The sequence below is a fragment of the Muntiacus reevesi genome, chromosome 11, assembly GCF_963930625.1.
Source record: "Muntiacus reevesi chromosome 11, mMunRee1.1, whole genome shotgun sequence".
Classification (NCBI taxonomy): Eukaryota; Metazoa; Chordata; class Mammalia; order Artiodactyla; family Cervidae; genus Muntiacus; species Muntiacus reevesi.
Window position 1 is genome coordinate 11263293 of NC_089259.1, and position 22397 is coordinate 11285689.

At 40.2% G+C, this 22397-nt stretch overlaps 1 protein-coding gene across 7 annotated transcripts in view; it reads left to right on the forward strand.

Moving 5' to 3' along the window:
• DGKH (diacylglycerol kinase eta) overlaps positions 1–22397 on the forward strand; it is a 207351-nt gene that overhangs the window by 179385 nt on the left and 5569 nt on the right. For 5 of the 7 annotated variants that reach the window (XM_065901947.1, XM_065901946.1, XM_065901950.1 and 2 more), the window contains 6 exons: positions 4277–4382; positions 5384–5476; positions 9115–9234; positions 10370–10478; positions 12271–12401; positions 18114–18367. In XM_065901947.1, the coding sequence (XP_065758019.1) occupies positions 4277–4382; positions 5384–5476; positions 9115–9234; positions 10370–10478; positions 12271–12401; positions 18114–18203 (649 nt within the window). In that variant the 3' untranslated portion in view covers positions 18204–18367. Of the gene's footprint in view, positions 1–4276; positions 4383–5383; positions 5477–9114; positions 9235–10369; positions 10479–12270; positions 12402–18113; positions 18368–22397 lie in introns of those variants that run through there. The other 2 variants (XR_010658504.1, XM_065901951.1) reach the window with 2 other exon arrangements.

Genomic DNA, 22397 nt, shown 5'->3' on the forward strand with positions numbered 1-22397 from the left:
CTGAAACACGCGGAGAGCTCGCCTAATGTTCACTCTTGTCATTTTATATATTTTGCGTTTTATATATGTGCTCAGTCGCTTCCGTCGTATCCGACTGTTTGCGACCCCATGGACTGTAGCCCGCCAGGCTCCTCAGGCCGTGGGATTCTTCTGGCAAGAACACTGGAGTGGGTTGCCATTTCCTTCTCCAGGGGATCTGCCCCACCCAGGGATCGAACCCGTGTCTCCTGCATCTCCTGCATGGCAGTTGGATTCTCGACCACTGAGCCACCTGGGAAGCCCTATTTTATAGATGGCACAGTGATAAAGAATCTGCCTGCCAAGGCCAGAGATGTAAAAGATGTGGGTTCAGTTCCTGGGTGGGGAAGATCCCCTGGAGAAGGGCATGGCAACCCACTCCAGTATTCTTGCCTGGAGAATCCCATGGACAGAGGAGCCTGGCGGGCTACAGTCCATGGGGTTGCAAGAGTCAGACACAAGTGAAGCAACTTAACACATATAAAACATATATGTATGTTTTATGTATATATATATTATATATATAACCCTTCTGTTATTACTTCCCCACTTTACAGGCTTTACTGTGTGTGTGCGCCCAGTCGTGTCCAACTCTTGGTGACCCCCACAGAGGCTCCTCTGCCCATGAAATTCTCCAGGCAGGAATACTGGAGTGGGTTGCCATGCCCTTCTCCAGGGGATCTTCCCGACCCAGGGATCGAACCCAGGTCTCTTGTATCTCCTGCATTGGCAAGCGGATTCTTTACCCCTGAGCCACCCAGGAAGCCCTCTTTACATTACATTACTGACTTATATGGTGCATTGTAATTATTAAATGTTTATAGGATATAGAAGGAAATGCAAACATTAACCCTGCTCCCAAGAAGAGTCAGGGGGTGGGGATGGATGGGAGCAGTCCAAAAATCTGTTTCCAGTAGATACATCATGGACTTTGCCAGACCACTGAAATTAATTTTAGGAGACAGAAAGAGAAGATTAAAAAAAAAAAAAAAAAAACAGTTCTGTGAACATAAAGCAGATAAAAATCACTATGACCAGGATTAAACTTCAGAGATGAAGAGGGACCATAGGCATGTGTCTTTTCGCCTCCTCACCCAAATCTCGTCTACCCAACGTGGGTAAGATCTGCCTGACCAGGTCACTGTGAAGGTTAAGTGGGACCCGCCATGGGAAACGCCGTTGGCACAGCAGGTCTGGCATATTCGGTGTTCTGTGCATGATCGCTGTTATAGTCTTCCCGCACTTGACCTGGTCACTGATCAAAATGCTGGAATAGAAAAGAAGGCAAGCAAAGCTTAGGAGCCCGAGGAGCCAACTTGCTTCCTTTCCCCTCCCCACCCTCTCCATCTGTTCTCTCACTCATTCCTTATTTTCCTCTTTAAATATGTGTTAGATGCCCAGAGTGTGCTACATGTTAGAGATACGAAAAAAGATACACACTCCCTACTGCTGGAGACCAATATTTAAAATTTTAGAATAAAGGATAACTGTAAGATACTCAGTAGCTTAAGAAAAAGATAAGGAGAAATATTAATATGTAATATTAATATTTAATTAATTAATTAAAATTTAGTTTCTATTTAGCCAGCTAAATCCACATAACTGCATTATTATGCATCTCAGCTTCTTATCCACATAGTAGTTTTTTTTGTTTTTTTTTTATTCTTTTTTTTTCATTTATTTTTATTAGTTGGAGGCTAATTACTTTACAATATTATAGTCATTTTTGCCATACGTTGACATGAATCAGCCATGGATTTACAGACATAGTAGTTTTAAGGTAAATACATCTTAGATACTGTGAACATCTTCTGTTGACTTCAATTTACAGAATTTTTTGTTTTTTTTCCTTTTTTCCTGGCTTTAGTGAGGTACAATGGACAAATAAAAATTCTATACTGTATATTTAAGGTATGCAGTGTGATGATTTGATGTACATATACATTGTAAAATAATTAATACAATCCAGCTAATTAATACATTATGGAAAGCAGTATGGAGTTTCCTTAGTTTTCTTGAAACTAAAGCATGCTCCCTTGAAACCACAATGTTCTTCCTATATGATCATCCTGTCAACCAAGCAAATATCCTTATCCAAAAAAAAGCCGGGGCGGGGTGGGGGGGGGAATGATTCCCCATCAGCCAGTAAATCAGGCTCACTCATCAATTTTCAGAAGGTGTATTCATTTGAAAAAACAGAAAAGTGAAAGTTGGTCTCATAGTCGGGTCCAGCTCTTTCTGACCCCATGGACTGCAGCCTGTCCTGCTCCTCTGTCCTTGAAATTCTCCAGGTAAGAATACTGGAGTGGGTGACCATTCCCTTCTCCAGGGGATCTTCCTGACTCAGGGATCGAACCCAGGTCTCCTGCATTGCAGCAGATTCTTCACCATCTGAGCCACCAGGGAAGCCCGCACCTAGTAAGAAGTTCAGTTAGCAGTTGGAAATGTTCCCTTGGTGTTGATTACTTTCTTTTACCTTGAAAATTAGAATAACATTTACTCATCTCTTTTCTTCTGATTAATAACCTTTTCCTCATGATTTCAAGGTTATTGATAAGGATGCTTAGGTGATGTTTGCAAGTTCCTTTGTGTCTTGGATATCAGTCATATGATCCTTAAGAATTAAATTCTTTCCCTTTGCTCGTGACTCAGCCATGGAGGACTTCGGTCTCTTCCTTTGTTCTTCCCTTTCTGGATTGAAGATCCTTCTCCTTGAAGATGTCAGAAGCAAAAGGATTAAAATAGATGTACCTTCTTGCTTATTGCACACCTTGCTCATTTTCTAGCAGTCAGTAGAATTTCTCCTTTATCCTCTTTGACCTTATTGCCCTGCCTTTATAGATGCTGTCTTTCTAGGACTGTTCTTGAAGGTCTAGATTCCAAAGGACTGCGGCACAACAGGCTTTGGCATTGGATAGACAAAAACTAGAATCCAGGCTCTATCACTGATTAGCTTTGTGTACATACTGATGTTCTCTGAGCCTCATATGTTGTCATCTGCAAAGTGGAGAAAAACCACAACTACCTGTTAGGTTGTGAACATTAAATTAGATAATGCACATAAAGCATTTAGCATGATGATATATGTGGCAATGTTTTCCCCTAACTCCAATACTTTGGCCACCTAATGCAAAGAGCTGACTCGTTTGAAAAGACCCTGATGCTGGGAAAGATTGAAGGTGAGAGGAGAAGGGGACGGCAGAGGATGAGATGGTTGGATGCCATCACCGACTTGATGGATATGAGTTTGGGTAAACTCTGGGAGTTGGTGATGGACAGGGAGGCCTGGTGTGCTGCAGTCCATGGGGTTGCAGAGAGTCGGCAGGACTGAGCTGAACTGAACTGACTGAATCTGTTGTAACTGCCTGGTTGAAGTTTCAGTGAATAAAAGATGTGTCTGCACTCTACGTTTGGGACCCCTCTCAACTTTCCAGCGATAAAGCAAAATGAAGTGTTACTGTATCTTGTGCTTCCAAGTAGCACCTTGGTATGCCTTATCTCTGATGCTAGGCCTAACATTTTTTTCAATTTAATTAATTTATTTTTGGCTGCACTAGATGTTCATTGCTGCACACAACTCTGTCTAGTTGCAGCGAGCAGGGGCTCCTTTTTGTTGCAACGTGCAGAGAATTGCGGCAGCTTCTCTCGTGGAACACGGGCTCTAGGGTGCGCGGACTTCAGTAGTTGTGGCACTTGGGCTTGATTAATTCCTCAAGGCATGAGGAATCTTCCCAGACCAGGGATCAAAGCTGTGTTTGATCTGCATTGGCAGGCAGATTCTTAACCACCCGGAGAGTCCATAGGCCTAACTTTTTATATAAAAGATTTGGGGGTTGGTATTTTTTGTTTCTTGGTGGCTCAGATGGTAAAGAATCTGCCTGCAATGTGGGCTACCTGGGTTCGATCCCTGCGTTGAATGCAGGATCCCCTGGAGGAGGGCGTGGCGCCCCACTCCAGTGTTCTTGCCTGGGAAATCCCATGGACAGAGGAGCCTGGCGGCCTCAGAGTCGCAGAGTCAGACACGACTGAGCAGCTAACACACACATTTTTTGTTGCAGTAGGGTAGGGTTTGAATTTTGTAAATCTACCCTGTGCCATTCATAATTGAGCAGTTATTAAAAGCAATTTTCCTTTCATCATCTGTTTTTACTTGTTTTATTCTACCGTTTGTACACTTCAGAAAACTCAAGCAGTGCTCGGGAGAGTGGTGTGTTCATGGGTCTTGTTTCGTGTTCATGGGTCTTGTTTCTGCTTCCAGGATCTGTGATGCGGCCACCATCCACTGTCTCTTGGAGCAGGAGCTGGCCCATGCGGTGAACGCCTGCTCCCACGCCCTGAACAAAGCCAACCCACGCTTCCCAGAGGTGAGGAGCTAATGGTAAATGCCCATTCTGCACATTTTTTTGGTGTTACGTACAGAGCTTGATACTTTAAACGTGCTACACGCTTTGAAAGAACACAGTATAGTCTATATGAGTCTCTACCAAAAGCTTGCCCTTCACTTATGACCAAAGTTTTCTTGATTTTCTTTTCCTGCCACCGTTTTCCCGCTCACTCCTGCTCTTAAGTTCACTTCACCTCTTTTCTGTTTCACTTTGACTCTCTTGGCACCTTACCATCTTCCTTGTACTCCTTCTCCTTTTAAGTATTTACCATTTCTCTTTTTTAGCTTCTCCCCTGCACCTTCACACAGGACACACCTAGGTATCATGCATTTAACTAGAACTGATCACTCAGTGTTGAAGTTGTCTTCGTTTCATTTTACTGCATCAGTAAATTTGGTCAGTTTTCTAATGTAGAAGTTACAATAGGTGGATAGAGTCTAACTCTTGAAGTTATATTCACTTGCCAAGTGATACATGGCTTTGTTTTTATCCTTTCAGTTATTTAGTTGAAGTTACCTAAGTGAGTGTAAAAAGAAGTGTTTGTCCTCAAGATGAAAGTCTAGAAATCAGTCTGGTTGGTTGGACCTAATGAGAGTGAAATTCAGTGGATAGAACTAATCATGATCAGATAATGCCCCTTTTAAGGCATAATTTTCTTTAACTTAATTCTCATGGGAATATGTGTCTTTTGTCATGAGCATATGCATGCTTGTGTGCCCAAGATGTGGTTCTGTGTGTATTCACTATAGTCACCATATTCTTTTGGTTTTGTGGTGTAAGAAGTAGAAGAGGTAATCCTGCCAACAAATGTGAGTGTGAGATTTTGCAGTTACAAGAGTATTTTGGCAGGTTTTTAAAAATATTTGCAATGTGAATTTAAATCAGAAAGATAAAATGTACTCTCTGATGATTGAATCCCAATTTAATACAGAACTACTTGTCTTTGATGTCTCTGTTTTTTTTTTTTTTTTTTTCCCTAGAGTCTTACAAGAGATACTGCCACTGAAATAGCCGTCAATGTGAAGGCCCTGTATAATGAGACAGAATCTTTACTAGTGGGCAGGGTCCCTTTGGTAAGGAAAAGAAATGGTGGATGCCATCAGAATGATGATAAATGTATGGGTCTTGCCTTCGTTAGCGAGCATGCATTCATCAGATTCTAATGCACAGGCAGGCTCTGGCCACCATCTCTAGAGCTTCCCTATCACCTCGCTTTTGCTTTCAAGAAACTATATGGCTGTACCTGGGAGTTACACTTCAGGCTAACAAGAGTAGAGGGCTTCCCTCATAGCTCAGTCAGTAAAGAATCTGCCTGCAATGCAGGAGACCCAGGTTTCATTCCTGGGTGGGGAACATCCCCTGGAGAAGGAAATAGCAACCCACTCCAGTTTTCTTGCCTGGAGAATCCCATGGACAGAGGAGCCTGCTGGGCTTCAGCCCATGGGGTCACAAGAGTCAGAGACGACCTTGTAACTAAACCACAGCAGGAATAGAGTTTCCTGTCATCATGTCTTTATATAATCCTGCTCTCCCCAGCCAGCTTTGAGAGCCTTGGGCTTTACAGCGAGTGAGACCTTCTTCAAGGACTCATTAACCCATGAATGCAGAAAAGTAGAGGAAGGCTTGAGCTGTGTCCCCGAAATTAACCTTTGAAATATGATTGTTGCTGTTTTCTAGATTGGCTTAGATGATGCTTTCTAGAGTCGGTGTGTCCAGAACTAAATTTCAGGAACTAGACCTAGTCCTGGATTAACTCAAGATTGGTGCTGGAAATCGAGTTGAGGCCAAGTGTGAATCAGACCACAGTCCATGGACCTCAAACACAAGTGCTAGGATTCCCTAGATGTTTCTGTTTGGTTTGCCCAGAATCCTTCCCTTGTTATTTCCTGCCTCACCCTGGAAATGTTCTAGCATTGGGTCTTTTCGCCACCTAGTGTTCAATTTTAGGTTATTCACACATGCTGTTGTAAATGTAGAAAGCCTAGTATATTAGCTATTTTTTAATTCCTTGTAACAATTTTGATTGATAGATGAGGTGATGATCTTAAAACATTTCTCTTTACTATAATTTTATCTCTTTCTGGGGAAAATTTATACATCTAAATAAAAGTGAGAATAAAAATCATAGTATCTGGCATAGTGAAAGAATGAGAGAGGTGGTCCATAGCCTAGCTAACTGAAAGTGATTGGTTGGAATTTCTGTTTGGCTGCTGTCCACAAGAATATTGCCACTGAAGCATCCTTTGCTCTGAGAAGAGAATCTTAAAGGCTGCATGAACCAATTGGTTTTACCCACTTCCAAGGGAAACTCAAGAGCACCTTCCTTGGAGCAAGAGGTGACTGCCTCTGCTATGGTTGTGAATAGAAACTTTTAGGAAGAAATATTGGATATATCTTTTGATAAAAACCAATAGGAAGATCATCTTGGTTATTCTTGGCACTTCTATTTTTAACCAGAATCTTCTTGCTGCTCTTCTAAAATTAGTCCTATAGGAAATCCAGCAAGTCATGACCTCAGTACCAATTACTGGATGAAGGACATGTTTTTTGTGTGTTATTTGAAGTATATTTAAGATAATTGCTGATTGAGAAGAACTAGAAGCATAACTTATCTTATATTTTAGCTTTCTATACTGAAAGTACCCATTGAGTGTTACTTGGTTAATAGTAATCAATTATATTTTGTTAATATAGAAGGATTCTTCTGCACTTTTAATTCTTCTGTCATAGTCAAATACGGATGTTTGGTTTGAAAATGTACACCAGTGAAATTTTTATTTTTTGACTGTACTGCACCACTTGTGGAATCTTAGTTCCCTGACTATGGACCAAACTTTGGTCCACGGCAGTGAAAGGATATGTCCTAACTGCTTTACCAGTGGATGATTTTTAAATGTTTGTCGATATTGATATCAAAAGAAAAAATCAATCATATTTGAGAGCAGCTAAGTTACACTCTTTATTTTGCTTATAAAATGAATGTAGCCAATGAAGGAGACATAAGAGAAATAGGTTCAATCGCTGGGTCAGGAAGATCCCTTGGAGGAGGGCATGGCAACCCACTCCAGTATTCTTGCCTGGAGAATCCCATGGACAGAGGAGCCTAGCAGGCTGCAGTCCACAGGGTCACAAAGAGTCGGATACAACTGAAGCAATTTAGCACATACAGTTACTATTTTATCAGTTTTATAAGACATATATACTTAGACTAAAATAAAAGTGCTAACTTTTATATGATATGGTGGAGAATTTCTGTATTTTTATTAGCTTCTAGAAATACTAGAATTTGAATAACAGAGGGGATTTGAGAGCATTTGAATAACAGAGGGGAAAAAATAATGTGCATAATAAATAATAGTAATCTCTCTGAACTTTCAGTTTAAAATCTTGAGAACCAGAACTTCACTGGTGTTCCAGTGGTTAAGACTATGCTTCCTCTGCAGCGGGTGTGGGTTCCATCCCTATTTGGGGAACTAAGATCTCGCATGCCTTGCAGTGTGACCAAAATAAATAAATTCAATCCCGTGAACCTATATATAGGTACTGTGCAATTCTGACATCATTTATCAAAGTTCACTTTGCTGGAAGAGAGCCTCGAATTGTGTGGTCATGTTCTACTATTTACCAGCTGGGCCACAAGGGAAGCCCAGGAATACTGGAGTGGGTAGTCTGTCCCTTCTCCAGCGAATTTTCCCAAGCCAGGAATTGAACCAGGGTCTCCTGCGTTCCAGGCGGATTCTTTATCAACTGAGCTATCAGGGAAGCCTGAGAAGGAAACTGAGACTCCTCCAATCAATTCATCATCCCTTGGGGGCATAGTTAGTAACAAGGCCAAGGCTAGCATTCAGTTGCCTCCCAATTCTGCTTGTTGCAGTGTTAATTTCACCTTTATTTATTTATTGAATTTGTGACTTTTAATAACTGCTTTATGGACTTCCCTGGTGGTCCAGTGGTTAAGACTTCAAGCTCCTAATGCAGGGGGCAGGGGTTTGATCAATGGTCAAGGAACTGTTCCCCATGCTGCCCCATGTAGCCAGAAAATTTTTAAAAATAGTGATGATAAGTGCTTTAAATGAATGGGCAAGAGGTGACCAGTTAAATTCTCTTTAAAGTTTCCAAACCTTCTTCCAGTTTACAAGCTTTTCCTGATTTTTACAACAGCTTTTTATCACCAATTTTTCTGAGATTCATAGGCTTTTTTTCCCCTAAAGTTATTATTTTAGTTACCCAGAAGATTTTTGTGGCAGGTGATTCTTATTATGTGACATGTTTTTGACCAATTTGAAATATCACTATTTGTTTACACTGTAGCCTATGTAAATCAAAATGATTTTTGCCACAAATAAGTTAAAATGATGAGATTATTTACTAGCAAGGCAGATGGGATGCAAGGATAAGAAGGAAGAAGGGATTTGCATAGGGAAAAAACACCAATAGCAATAGTTTTTTCTGTGAAATTATTAAAAGTCACACCAGTTGCTTATATCACCTTTGGGAAGTGAGGATAAATCTATGCAAATTTGCTTAAATGAAGTCAGTATAAAATAATCTGTTCTTTTTGCTCTATTTGTTTTAAAACCAACAACACTCTAGTCTTGCCTCGTAAGAGGTGAGGATGTTCAGTGTCAACGAAATAGTTTATTCTGTTTGAGGGTTTGAGGATGGTCTCTGAGGCTTGTTTTACCTCAGTTTTCAATCTGCTGTTAAATAGCAATTGGAATCTCCACATGAAGAGCGAGTATCCAACGCCTTACATTCTGTGGAAGTGGAGCTACAGAAGTTAACAGAAATTCCGTGGCTTTATTATATCTTACACCCAAATGAGGATGAGGTATGTAAAATTCAACCTGTTTATAAATGTGTGCACTTTGTGACAATAGAGTTTGAACGCACCTTTTGAAAAAGAAATGTTCAGGAGAAAATACATTTTAAATATAGCCATCCTCCCCTATCTGCAGGAAATACATCCTAAGACTCTGAAGGGACCCCTGGAATCTCAGTACCAAACCCTACATGTTCTGTGTTTTTTCTTACACAGACATACCTAGGATAAAGTTGAATTTATAAATTAGGAACAGGAAGACATGAACAACAACAATAATAAATAGAACTATTATAACAATACACTGTAACAAAAGTTGCGTGAATGTGGTCCATCTCTCAAAATATCTTCCTGTACAGGTGTCATGCCTCTTCCATATTGGCTGAGCATGTCTCATGCACTGTGGCTGTAACCTTTGCAATCTGAGATGTAACAGCAAAACGAGCATGAATATTTTCTTCCTTCTTCACAGTTTCACAGACAGAAGATTCATTCTTACCATAGATCTTAGCCAGCTCAGCATACGATTTTTTTTTCCTTATTAAGTTAAGAATTGTCGTCTTTTCATTAAAGGAAGCACTTTACAGCTTCTCTCTAGCATATCTGAATTGCTAGCATCACTACTTTTGTTCTTTGGCACCATTATTAAGTAAAATAAAGTGACTTGAACACAAGCACAATGATACCACAACACCTGGTCGGATCACTCAGATGGTTCCGAAGGGACTAACAGATGGGATGGAAGAGGATAGCTCTGCTGCTCAGAGCCATGTACAACTTAAAACTTGTATGAATTACTTACTTCTGCAGTTTTCACGTAGTGTTTTCAGGATGAGGTTGACGGCAGATAACAAAAACCATGGAAAGGGGAACCACACTACTGTCCTAGTCGGGGAGACTACTGTCCTCCTTTCGAATGCACTTTTCTTGAGCAAATGAGAAAAAGCTTTTATGTGAACAAAGGCATCTTGCAGGAATCAGTACATTTTCAGGAGTATGCAACATCATGAACTTTTGGGGAGAGAGTTATCACTCCATCAGTGTTCTGTGGGTATAACCTATTCCAATGTTATCTCTGCTGTCAGAGTGGGTTTTTCTTCTCTTAATATCCTGAGAAAATTCTTTCCTTGATTGACTCAAACAGGAGCCCCCCATGGATTGCACCAAGAGAAACAGCAGAAGCACGGTATTTCGTATTGTGCCCAAATTCAAAAAGGAGAAGGTTCAGAAGCAGAAGACAAGTTCACAGCCTGGTAGGTGATCCACATGGAAAGGGAAAGTGTAATGTTATGAAAAAGATAACAGATGAACATGATATCATTGAGGGGATGAGAACGAGCTGAGATTAGAGAGTGATAATCATTGTACCACATTATGGATGTCCTTATAAATAGCTATTATGGATGTCCTTATAAATAGCATTTATGCTATTGAATCATACACTGTAAAATGGTGTAAGTAGTGAATCTCATTTTATGTTCACTGTACCATCATACAGAAGATCATAGCACACCTAAAGTCAGTCCCATTGTGAGCAGGAGTCTGTAGTCATGAGGCGCACAAGACTAAGAAGTGGTTGCTGACTTGCTTCTGCTGCATTGTGTAAACGTCAGCACCTCTGTCGATGGTTCGTCATCTTGGCTCAGCAGCAGCTCAAGGCTTAGAATTTGTTCTCCTTCTTTAGCATGCGCAGTCTGTCTCATTTTGACAAATGGAACGTAGAAACTTTCGTTTAATCCTTTAACTTGCCAGGTGTATTTTCCACCTCAAGTTATATATTCTGTTCCTCCTCTTTTAAGGACTTAGAACGCCGTTTCAGCTCATCAATAACAGTTCACTGTGATACTTGCATTCTCAAGCAAAGATTAAACTCTTTCTTGGATATTCTTTCAAATTCCCTTTTCACCTTTCCCTAGAGATTAAATTTAGTGCTGTGCTACTGCTGAAGACCTTCAAGTTCTGTGTATATGATGGTAGATGTCTTAATTTATTAAATAATTTTATAACTTCTGAGTTTCCCATCTCATATTAAAAAATGATATATGACCTTATTTTTGATAATGCATAGAGCAGCTATTGAAGAGCATTTTAAAACCAAATGTGGCAAACAAGGAGACTTTTTATTAAGCTTATCAATGTTGGGTAAAATGTATGAAAGAGAATACATACAGTAAATAACCCAATTAATCTTGGAAAGCAGTGTTGACAGTTTGTAGGCAATGTTAACTTGATTTAACAATACACTTATTGCATAATTGCACTTCCTAGGTGGCGCTAGTGGTTAAGACCCACCTGCCAGTGCAGGAGACATAAGAGAGATGGGTTCGATCCCTGGGTTGGGAAGATCTTCTAGAGGAGGGCACAACAACCCACTCCAGTATTCTTGCCTGGAGAATCCCATGGACAGGGGACCCTGGCGGGCTACAGTCCGTGGAATCACAAAGAGTCGGACACAGCTGAAGCAATTAGCACGCATGCAAGCCTTGCATAATTACTAGCACGCAAGCATTGTGTGATTGTCTGTAATGGGAATCATCAATAGAATAGAACCAGTAAAGGCAACTGAGAACCAATAAAGGTCTTGAAGTTGGTAAGACCTGAAGCAGAAGTTTGTGTAAAATTATATGCTGTGTCAGATTTGAAATTTGTATTAGCATTGGTAGCTCAACTATAATAAGTTTCATATATGATCTTAAGGAAATCCTCAGAGTTTATTAAGACCTTGTACTGCTGATCCCGATTATGAGGAACACATTTTTATACACGTTGTATAGTTTGCATGGCTTTAAGGAGGAAATTGAGCTAAAGCGAAAGGCACAAGTGCGCAGCAGTGAATGCCTTTGTCGAGTCAGAGCCTCATGTTGATTGACAGTCTGAAACTTGCATGGGAAACAGCCGAGTTGTAGTTTCCTTGAGACGGTACCTTGAGCCGTTCCCTTGGCTAGCTGCCGCAGTGCTCTGCTTTGCATCTTCTTTGGCCAGCCTGTGCTTTGTAATGCACTGAGCATGTAGAAATTAAGGGGGTTTTGCTCTTAACTTTGGTAGTTCAGAAATGGGGCACAGAGGAAGTTGCTGCTTGGCTGGATCTGCTCAATTTGGGAGAGTACAAAGAAATCTTCATCCGTCATGACATCAGAGGGGCTGAACTCTTGCATCTGGAAAGGCGAGATCTTAAGGTATTTCCTTTGTGCTACTCTTCTGTTCTTAAATTTTTTTCTTGCAAAACAGACTCCTTTCTCCTGCACCCTTCAGTTCTGTGCTTGCAGCTTGGCTCCTGTTATGCGTATGTAACCTATATAATATGCATTGTCCTGTGGCCTGAGTTCCTTATATGCTTTTGAAAAGAGAAAGTCAGTAATATTTTTCTGTAAGAATCATTGTCTGACAGTCACAGCTAAAGCTTAGCATGAACTTAGTAATTTTTCTCTGTGTCTGTTGGCATGGCTGTGCTATTTCCAAATGGATCGTGTTTCCATCAGTTCATTTTCTTGGATCAACATGAAAGGTGATATTTGTTGCTTAAAATGACTGAAAATATCTACTAAAAGGTTGAAACAACTAAAAATTCATTCAAAATACCAAGAACGCAGCCTCCCTAACATAGAGAACTAGATGAGAGACTACAGCAGTGGCCACTTAGACTTCTACGATTTGGTTGTGTTTCTAAGTTGACCTTTCAGAGGTGACATGAACAACTAGGCAAATTCAAATTTCCTTTCCATGGCTTATTATTGAAAGTGTATTCTTCCCCCAAATAAACGTATTTTCCTTTATAGTGAATGAAATAAAAATTATGCCTTGTTTTTGCTAGAGAACATCTCAAAACCTATTTCTCTTTTATGACAGGGAAGAAAAATTATGAATTCATGGTCTGCAGCAATTCCCTTTCCTTCTTTGAGTGGACCCACAACCACAGAAATGGCCAAAGTACCATATTCCGTCCCAGGGTTAAAAGTAGCATTCTCTCATGTTATATTTTCTTGCCACATACTGCCATTTAAAAATTTCAAGATTGATTTCATTAAGTCAGCGATAAAGCCTTCAACATTTGATGGATTGATTCCTTTCCTATACAACTGGTCCTAAAATGCATAAAATTATGAGACAGTAAATTCCTAATAAATTCATGAACAGTTGTGCCTTTATCTAAAAACATGTTAATAGAGACCTTTAAACCCAAATGGGTATTATAAAGTATATTATATCTAAACATTGGCACTTCCCGGGTGGCGCTAGTGGTAAAGAACCCACTTGCTAATGCAGGAGATGTAAGAGACCTGGGTTCAGTCCCTGGGTCAGAAGATCCCCTGGAGGAGGGCATGGTGACTCACTCCAGTGTTCTTGCCTGGAAATCCCATGGACAGGGGAGCCTGGTGGGTTACAGTCCATAAGGTCACAAAAAGTCAGACAGGACTGAAGTGGTTTAGCATGCACACACACACACATAACTAAACGTTATACCTAGACATTTTTAGCCAGAATAATAATAAAATAATAGATTAACTAATTACCTTTGTTGAAAATCCCAAATCTGGAACATAGCAAAATATATAGAATATATAGTATTAGAGTAAAAATTGACCAGCCCTTGAAATGAATACACCAAAAAGTAAATGTAGAAGACCATTACATGTAACATATTTGTGTAGCTTCTGATATCCTCAACAGGCAGCAATATTTATTGAATAGCTGGTGATGAATGGGCTTCCCTGGTGGCTCAGAGGGTAAAGAATCTGCCTGCAAAGCAGAAGACCCAGGTTCGATCCCTGGGTGAGAAGATCCCCTGGAGAAGGAAATGGCAACCCACTCCAGTATTCTTGCCTGGAGAATCCCATGGACAGAGGAGCCTGGCAGGCTGCAGTCCATAGGGTCGCAAAGAGTCAGGCACATCTGAGCAACTAACACATACGTATGTACATATTGATGAGTGTATTATTCTCTTCTATAGGTAGCATCTGCCCTCTAGAAGCTTGCATTTCACTTGCCATGAATAAGCATACATTCAAGGAAAAGACTTTGTCTGTATATATGTATTATAAACATACACAAACATACATAAACATACACATGCACACAATGAGTTATAATATTTGCAGAACAAAAAAACAAAGCTCACGTATAAAAGTTAAAGTTAGACTGGTAGAACCAAGCTGGGAAAAACAGTGAGTGCAAAGGAGATGATTAAGGATCATGTTAGTAAAATTTTTATTTAGCATGAGACTTTTTTGTTTTTATTTTTAAGGCAAATGACATTCTTTCCCTTAAAACTTTGCTTTCAGAAATTTGTATTCACATAGTCCATTTTAACTCTTTTGGTTCTAAAACAGAGTATAGCACAATGGGAAGGGTAGTAATTTTACAGTCTTCAGTGGAACAAAACCAAGTTAGAAATGAGCTCACCTTGTTCTCTGTCACTGGAGCTTTAAGAGAGAGCAAACCCTTCAGAGGAAAGTCTCTGAATGTTGTTGAAGGGCTATCTACTCCCTAGGCAACCATATCCATTTCCATTACTTTAGATACTGTCCATGGATATATCGTTGGCTCACACGGTTCTACTTCTAGCCCTGACCTCGTTTGTAAACTCTAGGATCGTATCATCATGTCTGCTTGCCACTAGGCCATGACACAGACTGTCAGCCTTAAAGTGTCCACAGCCAAACTTTTGTTGTCCTGTCCTACTCCTATTCCGCCCCTTCTCCTGTGGTCTGTTATCTTAACAACTTAGGGACCTGAGCCAGAGAAACCCAGGGTCATATTTAGCATCTTCCTCTTCCTTATCCTTCCCCTCTGACTCATTAAACCATCACAAAGTAGTTTGATTTTAATCTCCATTTATTTATCTTCCTCCTTTCTCCTTTCCACAATCCTTCCTCATGCCTGTGTAACATCAGTAGCTTCCTCACTGGCCTACCCATCGATACTCTTGCCCTCTCATCTATTATCATTGCAACTAGAATGATGTTTTGTGTGTGTGTGTTTGTGTATATGTGTTAGTCGCTCAGTCTTGTCTGCCTCTTTGTAACCCCATGGAGTGTAGCCCACCAGGCTCCTCTGTCTGTGGAATTCTCCAGGCAAGAATTCTAGAGTGGGTTGCCATTCCCTTCCCTATTGGATCTTCCCAGCCTAGGGATTTAACCCGGGCCTCCCACACTGCAGGCAGATTCTTTACCCTCTGAGCCACCAGGGAAGCCCAGAGTGATGCTTTAATAACATCAGGTGTATCACTCTTCTGCTTAAAACCTTTTGGTGGCTTCCCATTTCAATTCCAATGAAGACTCAGCATCTTTGGGACACCTACAGAGTTCTGCCTATGTATTCAACCTGTTGTGGGGTCACTGACCCTTTGGGGCTATGCTCTTCCAATCTGGCCGTGCTCCATTTATTTAAAAATATGAAACTCTCGCGTCAGGGGTGCACCCTCTGAAGGTATGCTTCTTCCCTACCTGCCACGTGGCTAGCTGCTGCCCAGATGTCGGCTCAGGTGTTACTTCCTCATCACCAGGCACTGGAGATAGCAGTGTGACAGCGTAAAGGTGGGAAACGGAAGATATTTCTAATGTGCTGTAACAGACAGACCGGTTGCAGTATTTTCTCTCCTGGAGACGGTAGAAAACAGTGAGGGTGGCCGAAGAAAGCAGGGCTTCTCAGGTGGCACAGTGGTAAAGAATCTGCCTGCCAATGCAGTAGACACAAGAGACTCGGGTTCGATCCCTGGATTGGGAAGATCCCTTGGAGTAGGAAATGACAACCCACTCTAGTATTCTTTTCTGAAAAAATCCCATGGAAAGAGGAGCCTGGCGGGCTGCAGTCCAGGTCTCAAGAGTCAGACATGACCGAGCGACTGAGCACACATACACACCACCCCCAAATAAAGTGGTAAAGACACGGGGGGGGTTGTTTGGTTGGTGTTTTGTTTTCTCCATTTGGAAAGTTGTTTTTGTCTGGGCCAAAGGATAACAGTAGCTGCAAAGCATGCCTCTGCAAAGTTAAACCTCTTCTTCCAAAGGAAGAAAAAGTTAACACTAATGAATATGATCTCATGGCATAACTTTATCACAGCCTGATTCCTCGAAGACATGAATGTGTTGAACTCAAACTAAAGATAGCTAAGAAGTTAGTGTAACTCTAGGGAAAACATTCATCTCGTGACTCCAAAAATAATAATTATGAGTAGAGTCTGCTTCTCTCAAAGAAACTTTTATTCTTGAGAATATAGTATGCCTATGGCCTAAAATAATTGTTTGATATTAAATATCTTTCTTATTCACATAACTACATTATCATAAAGTATAAAGAATACTTAACTATTCCACTCAAATCAAATGCATCTACATTTCCATCTTCCTTTAAAGTTTGGCCTTGCTTTTAAGTTTGCTGTTTTAGCACACACTTCAGGAGTTAGATAGTTGCCTTAAGGCTAGTTTTGGATGACCTGGTGTCAATGAGCAGATATTTTTCAGGATCAGTTAAATATTGTAAAAACATTACACTAAAATTATCTCAAGCTTGAAAAGAGCACTGACTGTGGAAAGATCATTTTCCAGAAAGATGCAGAATCCTCAGTAGCAATGGTGCTACAGAATTCAGAGAGCTCATAAAGTATATGGGGGAGGTTGAGAGAACGTGTGTGTGTGTGTGTGTGTGTGTGTGTGTGAGACAAATAATCTTGTGATACCTTATAATCCTACTTTCTATGGCTGATTCACATCAATGTATGACAAAACCCACTGAAAAATAAAAAAAAAAAAAAAAGGAAAAAAAAAAAAAAAGACTGCTTTGCAAATCATCTTTTTACTTATTTTCAGATATTCCACACTGTCTGTTTTGTGAAGAAGTTGACTTCACATACTGGCAAATTCATTATGGCCGTTAAGCTTAAGGAAGCTATCGGGAGTGGAGATCTTTGCCATCTGTTTAGTTTTTCAGATAGCAGATATTACGGCTGTCTTGAATGCATCTCCTTTATCCGTGCAACAAGCATGCATTTGCCAAGTGCCTGCTCTGTGCTGCACACTCAGCAGTCACCATTCATTTCTGAAAACTGTTAGGTTGGCCAAAAAGATCATTTGGGGTTTTTCCATAACATCGTATGGATGTTTCCATCAATGTTACAGGAAAAACCCAAATGAACTTTGTGGCCAACCCAATAAATCTTGGCTTCTTGGTTCTTTTCAGGAAGCTGGGTCTTTAAACAACAGGAGGAGTTCTGAGGGAAAGGAGTCAAAAGTGTTCTGAGGAAAAACTCATATATATATATATATGAGTTTTATATATATATACCTATGTTTATGTGATTTTTTTACACTTATAAAATATAAAAATTATTTAAATATTTCACACACATCAAAGACTCTAAATGCAAGTGCAAAAGGGTTTAACATTCCACATGTAGGTAATAAATACTAGAGTAATTTCTTGAGGAGCAGGACTTATTTGTAAGTTTAATATTTTAGCAAGGAAATGTGTAGTTGTTTTAAGACTACAAAATTTATTTGAGTAAATTTTGTGGGTACCCTGGTGTCACATGTCACTTCTCTCAGAGATTCCAAAAGGACCTCTGTTTTTCTAAATCAAAAAAGAAGAAAAAGGAGAAAGTAATTTTGACTGTTGAAGAATTGCCCTTGTGTGTAACCTATGAGAATGTTGCATTTAAGAGTTTGTGTAAGATGTGGTTTTTTTAATGGTTGGTAATTTTTTAATTTCAGGATTTTTTGGTTTTATAAACTTTACTTTTCTAACTTTTACTTTGTAAATCGTTGAATCTAAGATGAATGAACTGAATGCTAACTACATTTTATTAGCTAGCTAAATATTTAACCATCAGTTTTCTCTTATCAGTTAACTTCTTTCTCTTTCTTTTTACCTTTTTTTCCCTTTTTTTTTCTTAGGACCTGGGGATACCGAAAGTGGGTCATGTGAAGCGAATTCTCCAGGGAATTAAAGAGCTTGAAAGGAGCACCCTCCAGCCTGAGGTGTAATCATACTGGTGCTATTCCTTGGGAGGAAAGTCATCGCTACTTAATACAAAGTCCTTGGGAGCCAATGGCTGTTCTTGTAGTTTTCTGCCTAGATGAGTAAGCACCGCTAAGACACCTCTATGGCTTAATATTTTGCTATGGGTGAAAATTTTGATTTGAAGTATTAGAAAATATTTTTGTGCCAAAAAAAATACATTCCACGAAGCCATTTTCTTATTGTGCAAACCTGACATGTTCAAATATGCTCATATTAGTAAAAAGGTAGGAGGAATTGGAGACAACTGCATTATCCAAAAGGTGGAACTGCAGAATGTTTACTTTCCTTTAATCTGGTCGGGTGGGATTTTCTTATCGCACAACCACATAAAAATATGTGGCTGAAACTTACTGGGTTTCACTGTTAGAGGCATTGGCTTCTTTCCTCAAATCACTGGCTAGAAGACTAAAATGTCAGTTAAGTGGTGTTTTGAATTGGTATCATTTCAGATTTCTAGCTCTCAGTGGTCAGAAAATATGGTTAAAATCCCTCAAACACTATGAATGAATGCAAATCTTAATGCACGATGTTGCTGCCTGAATTGTTTTTTTGTTTCTTGCATGTCACATTTAATATGTAACACTTAGCTTTAATGTCAGTTTTAATGGAATTTAATTTATTATTACCTAAGTACCTTTTGGTTGGCTTAAGGCACTTTTCTGTTCTTTGATGTGGAATTTTGCATATTCTATATCTAAGAATCTGTGAATATGTGTCTGGGCCCCAATCAACAAATGATATATATCTTATGCAAGCCAATTTTATATCAGTCTGTCATAAACAGCAGGTGTGCACATTAAGAAAATTCTCTGTATATTTTCATAAAATTACATGTTCTGTTGTCTTAAGGTAACTTAGTGATAGCTCTCCAAACCAAAATTCTCACACTCTGTTTTTCATTTCAATTTAATATTTATTTAATACTGTGTTTGCATCTATTATATAGCAGACTGTTGACAACCAGGAATTTCCCCAGTGTCTCAAACTAGGATCAGTATACTGACTGGCCGCCAGAGTCATTCATTTGCTAAAGAGACAACTGACAGAAACTTCCCAATGAGATTTAAACTTTTTCTTAAGGGCTTTCCGTTATTATATCTCACTTAATTCTTATATCCTGTCAGGCAGATATTATTTCCTTTTTATAAACCACTGTACTTCAGTGTAGTGCATGAGAAGTTAACATTTCTGTGATCAAAATCTTTGAATGCCAAAGGCATACCTATCAAAAAGTCAGAAAAATGTCCTCAAATAAATTTACTTTAGACATCATATACTAAAAAATTCATTATAGTATTTAAAAATCTTCTATATAAGAGAATTAAACAGGATACTGACCCAGTGGTGACAGTTTTCATAAAGTAGCCTTCTAGGTAGGTGCTCAAAAGATATACATATACACATAAATATATAGACACATATATATGTACACATACACATATACATTTATATGTACATTCACACTTGCATACGTGTAATCTAAAATATACTTTCATTGATATTTTCTAGACTTTTTTGCCAAATGCTTAAAGAGAAATATTGATGAGAAAACATTTAAAACGAGCTATTGTCAGACATATAATTTAATTGTATCAAAAGGGTTTACATATTTGACACTTTATTCTTATTTATGATTAGAGTATTTACTAGTAAAAGTCACAGTTTGGATATCTTAAAAATAAATGAACTCAGGCTCCTGACCAAATGTGTCTGACTATATATTTTACCTAAGTTGTGAATAAATGGGAAATTTTCCACATTGTATCAGGTAGCTTAAAAGAGCCAAGAGCCACTCACTTAGTAATTTTAACATTATCCACACTTACAAAATCAGAAGTCATTTCCATTTTAGAGTCATCCACGCTGGAAAGTGTCCTCAGTCACTTCCCTGTGAGATAAGGCAGTCCAGATTCTCTGAACTCTGCTTAGATCAGAAATCCTTGTCCACACACACAAAGAAAGTGTGGAGACAAGGAGGCAAGAAATCCTAGAAAAGAACGAATTAATATAAAAAACCTTTATTGATTTTTCACTCTCCCCAGATTCTTCTTTGCCAATAGAAAAGATTCTCAGGTTATCTCTTGTTCAGAGTTTAAGAGTAAGATGTTAACGACTGAATTTTTTATTTGATGTTGCTCTTTCACCCTCACCCTGGAGAAGCGAATGGCAACCCACTCCAGTGTCCTTGCCTGGAGAATTCCATGGACCAAGGAGCCTGCTGGGGCTACAGTCCATGGGGTTGCAAAAAAGTTAGACACAACTGAGTGACTAACACTTTTCACTCTTGAGTAGCATCTCTTACGTATGCTGAACCTCACTAAACAGAATCTTTAGCTAGAATTTTCCTGCATGTGGCTTTTGGATGAGGGAAATTCTTTTTTTTCTTTTTTTCATTTATTTTTATTAGTTGGAGGTTAATTACTTTACAATATTGTAGTGGTTTTTGCCATACATTGACATGAAATTCTTTAAAAATAACAAGATTGATCTTTAGGGTTAAATAAGAGCACTTTTCACTCTATGAACCATCCGTGCATGGCTCTGTAGGACCCAGAGGCCTTCACCCTCACCTGCTTGTCAGGACGGTGCCCTCAGAGCTCGGGAGGCCACGGTCCAGCCTCACAGAGGAACCAGCTTCTGTGGTAGACGGGGTTACAGCAAGGCTGGGAGGAGCTTCTCCATGACAGCTGATCGGAGCCCTGGGGGGTGCAGAGGGGCTCCGTGCCTGGGTCCACACAAAAGCTGAAGTGAGATGCTCAAGCCGGAGCCTGGCTTGGGGGCTATAATTGTGGCCTTTCCTCCCCTCAGGCTCTCCCACACCTGGGTAATCTCGGAGCACTGGAGGAGACTCACAGCCAACCTCCCAACACTCACTTCCTTTCATGTTCCCTCACTTTCCTCATTTTCCTGAGGAACAACTGACTTTTCAAGAAAAATAGGGACACGGTCAGGCCTGAATAAAATTTCCAAGTACTCATTTTCGCTCATCCATCCGTCCTTCTACGTCACTTTCTGAGTTTCATTCTTAAACTGCCTGGCTTCCCATCTTTCAGGACTTCCCCAGTGGCTCAGACGGTAAAAGCGTCTGCTTGCAGTGCGGGAGACCTGGGTTCGATCCCTGGGTCAGGAAGATCCCCTGGAGAAGGAAACGGCAACCCACTCCAGTACTCTAGCCCGGAAAATCCCAGGACGGAGGAGCCTGGCGGGCTACAGTCCATGTGGTTGCAAAGAGTCGGACACGACTGAGCGACTTCACTTTCACTTTCCCGTCTTTCCACATGCCCAGTGCAGAGATGGTTACTCACAGTCTCACTGCCATGTACTACCCTTTCCTCTTCAGCTATCCCACTGCAAAAGGGCTTCTTTTGTCTCACCCCACTTTTGCCCCCACCCCAGGCTTCCCTGGTGGTTCAGTGGTAAAGAATCTGCCTGCCAATGCAGAAATGCGTGCTAAGTCACTACAGTCACATCCGACTCTTCATGACCCCATGGACTGTAGCCCTCCAGGCCCCTCTGCCCGTGGGGATTCTCCAGGCAAGAACACTGGAGTGGGTTGCCATGCCCTCCTCCAGGGGATCTTCCCCACCCAGAGATCAAACTCGCATCTCTTGCGGCTCCTGCATTGCAGGTGGATTCTTTACCACTAAGCCATCGGGGACGCGGGTTCAATCCCTGGGTTGGGAAGATCCCCTGGAGGAAGAAGTGGCAACCCTCCAGTATTCTTGCCTGAAGAATCTCACGAGCAGCAGAACCTGACAGGCTTTGCAGTCCATGGGGTTGCAAAGAGTCAGATATACTGAGTAACCAAGCATAAGCACCTTTGCCCCCTCGTTGCGGGTCATCTAGCCAAGTGTTATTAGGAAGAAAACAATTTAAATTTTATAGTTTTCATTTAATGGAAGGAGACTTACTCATCTAAATGAATTGATGGATTAGAGCATTTGGGGACCATGACGTAAATTGCTCTGGTGGAGAAGAGGTCCGTGAATGTCCAAGATCTGAGCTGTCCTGCATTGTAGCCACTAGCTCCATGTGGCTATTTAAAGTTAATTTAAGTAGAAATTTATTTTCTCACCTGTCCTAGCCACATTTCAAGTGCTCAGTAAACCATAGTAGACGATTCAGATGTTGAATACTTCTATCATTGCAAAACTTTT